A 2,500-nucleotide genomic window follows, 5' to 3' on the forward strand; every position below is an offset into this window, starting at 1 on the left:
TACTCTACAGCTGCTGAGAGAAGAAGAGAGGGAGCACGCAGATGGATGTTACTCTGAGAGAGAGGGAGAGTGGGATGCTGTCAGGAGCTATCGCTCTGAGTAAAGGAAGGAGGGAGAGACAGAGAGAGAGAAAGAGAGAGAGTGTCTGTCTGTCTGTCTGTGTGTGTGTTTGTGTGTGTGTGTGTGTGTGTGTGTGTGTGTGTGTGCGCGTGTGTGTGTTTGTGTGTGTGTGTGTGTGTGTGTGTGTGTGTGTGTTAACGTCTCCATTCCTTCTCTCTCCACCAGAAACATGATGGCCAGTTCACGGTGATCCAGCTGGTTGGCATGTTGCGTGGCATCGCCTCGGGGATGAAGTACCTGTCAGACATGAGCTACGTTCACCGAGACCTGGCAGCACGCAACATCCTGGTCAACAGCAACCTGGTGTGTAAGGTGTCTGACTTTGGCCTGTCCAGAGTCCTGGAGGACGACCCAGAGGCTGCCTACACCACACGGGTGAGACACACACACACACACACACACACACACACACACACACACACACACACACACACACACACACACACACACACACACACACACACACACACACACACACACACACACAGATATAGACACACACATGTACAGACACACACTCATACACACACAGACACACACACCTAACCCCTGATCTAGTTTTAATCCAATACGATTCTTGTTCTAGGAGGCAACTGGAACGTACCATTCTCCTGGGGGGAAGATCCCCATCCGGTGGACCGCTCCAGAGGGCATCGCCTACAGGAAGTTCACCCCAGCCAGTGACGTGTGGAGTTACGGTGTCGTCATGTGGGAGGTGGTGTCGTACGGAGAGAGGCCCTACTGGGACATGAGTAACCAGGATGTAAGTTGGGATTTTTTTTCCCCCACCTTTTTCCCCCCCCTATCCCTCACTGGACTACCTTGTGTCAACCTCCAACTCTCCTTCATGATAAAAGATGAAAGAGGTAGGACTCATCTTTAACTCTTTTGTTCTCTCTCTCTCTCTCTCTCTCTCTCTCTCTCTCTCTCTCTCTCTCCCTCCCTCCCTCTCTCTCCCTCCCTCTCTCTCCCTCTCTCTCTCTCTCTCTCTCTCTCTCTCTCCCTCCCTCCCTCCCTCTCTCTCTCTCTCTCTGTCCAGGTGATCAAAGCGATAGATGAGGGTTACCGTCTGCCTACTCCTATGGACTGTCCTGTGGTGTTGCACCAGCTGATGTTGGACTGCTGGGAGAGGGACAGAGGAGAGAGACCCAGCTTCAACCAGATCCTCAACATGCTCGACAAACTCATACGCAACCCGACCACCCTCCGGAGGACAGGGGGAGAGAGGTACACACACACACACACACACATGCACTCACGCACGCATGCGCACACACGCATGCATACACACGCAAGCACACACACACACACACACACACACGCACGCACACACACACACACACACACACACACACTCATAGAGTTACTTAATTTTCTCTCTCCCCCTCCTTCTCTCTTCCTCTCTCTGCAGACCCGTTCCCACGCTGGTGGAGCCTGTGTGTTCAGAGATGTGTGTGTCTGGGGGTCCGGAGGTGTGTGTGTCTGAGTGGTCCGTGGTAGAGTGGCTCCAGGCTATAGGGATGGAGAGGTACAGAGACACCCTGGCTGCAGCAGGCTACACCAGCCCTGGCAGTCTGCTGGCTCTCACACACCAGTGAGTAACCCTCTTCAGCTCTTTCAAAGTCTTTTTAGGAAACCAAAATAAGACATATACAGTGTTTCTCTCGATAAAACAAGGTTTTCCAGCACCTATGTGTGTCTGGGGAGGCTGGTGGAGGCAGAAGTCGGAGGACAGGCTCATTGTAATGCATGGAATGGAATGAGGAATGGTATCAAATTGGAATGGAATGGATACCATTCCAATTTGATACCATTCCTCATTCCATTCCATGCATTGGAATGGAATGAGGAGTGGTATCAAATTGGAATGGAATGGATACCATTCCAATTTGATACCATTCCTCATACCATTCCATGCATTACAATGAGCCTGTCCTCCGATTTCTGCCTCCACCAGCCTCCCTTGACTGATATCTACCACAGTACAGTCCTATAGCTGTTGGTTGCTTTGATGCAGCCTCCAACATCAGCCTTATTGTATGTCCTTCTATGCCTACACAGGGACATGGCCAGGATAGGAATCATCACACCGTCGCACCAGGACTTGATCCTTGCCCACGTGCAGCAGGAAATGCTGTCCCACATGCAACAGATACAGGACAGAATTGTTCCGGTCTGAGCCTAGGAATGGATACATACAAACCCTGAAACTATTACTTTGAATGAATTTCCATTTACCTCATCCATGCACTTTAGGGTGAGATTTCAAAAGGAGGAACAAATAAATAAAAGGAAGAAAAAAAAAAAAAGGTACTGGAAGAAAGAAGAACAGCACTTTGCTAAACGCTCGTCCTTTGAACTTTGAACTTTGACCTGAATC

General features: G+C 50.1%; 1 protein-coding gene across 1 annotated transcript in view; it reads left to right on the plus strand.

Annotated features, from left to right (window-relative positions):
* LOC310819123 (ephrin type-A receptor 4-A-like) overlaps positions 1-2,500 on the plus strand; it is a 22,095-nt gene that overhangs the window by 18,759 nt on the left and 836 nt on the right. Inside the window, exons 15-19 of the mRNA XM_083690358.1 lie at positions 286-495; positions 707-883; positions 1,160-1,347; positions 1,532-1,714; positions 2,182-2,500. The exon at positions 2,182-2,500 is cut by the window's right edge and continues 836 nt beyond it. Coding sequence (XP_083546484.1) covers positions 286-495; positions 707-883; positions 1,160-1,347; positions 1,532-1,714; positions 2,182-2,299 — 876 coding nt within the window. The 3' untranslated portion in view covers positions 2,300-2,500. The remainder of the gene's footprint in view (positions 1-285; positions 496-706; positions 884-1,159; positions 1,348-1,531; positions 1,715-2,181) is intronic.

The sequence above is a fragment of the Argentina silus genome (genome assembly GCF_951799395.1).
Source record: "Argentina silus genome assembly, chromosome: 18".
Classification (NCBI taxonomy): domain Eukaryota; kingdom Metazoa; phylum Chordata; class Actinopteri; order Argentiniformes; family Argentinidae; genus Argentina; species Argentina silus.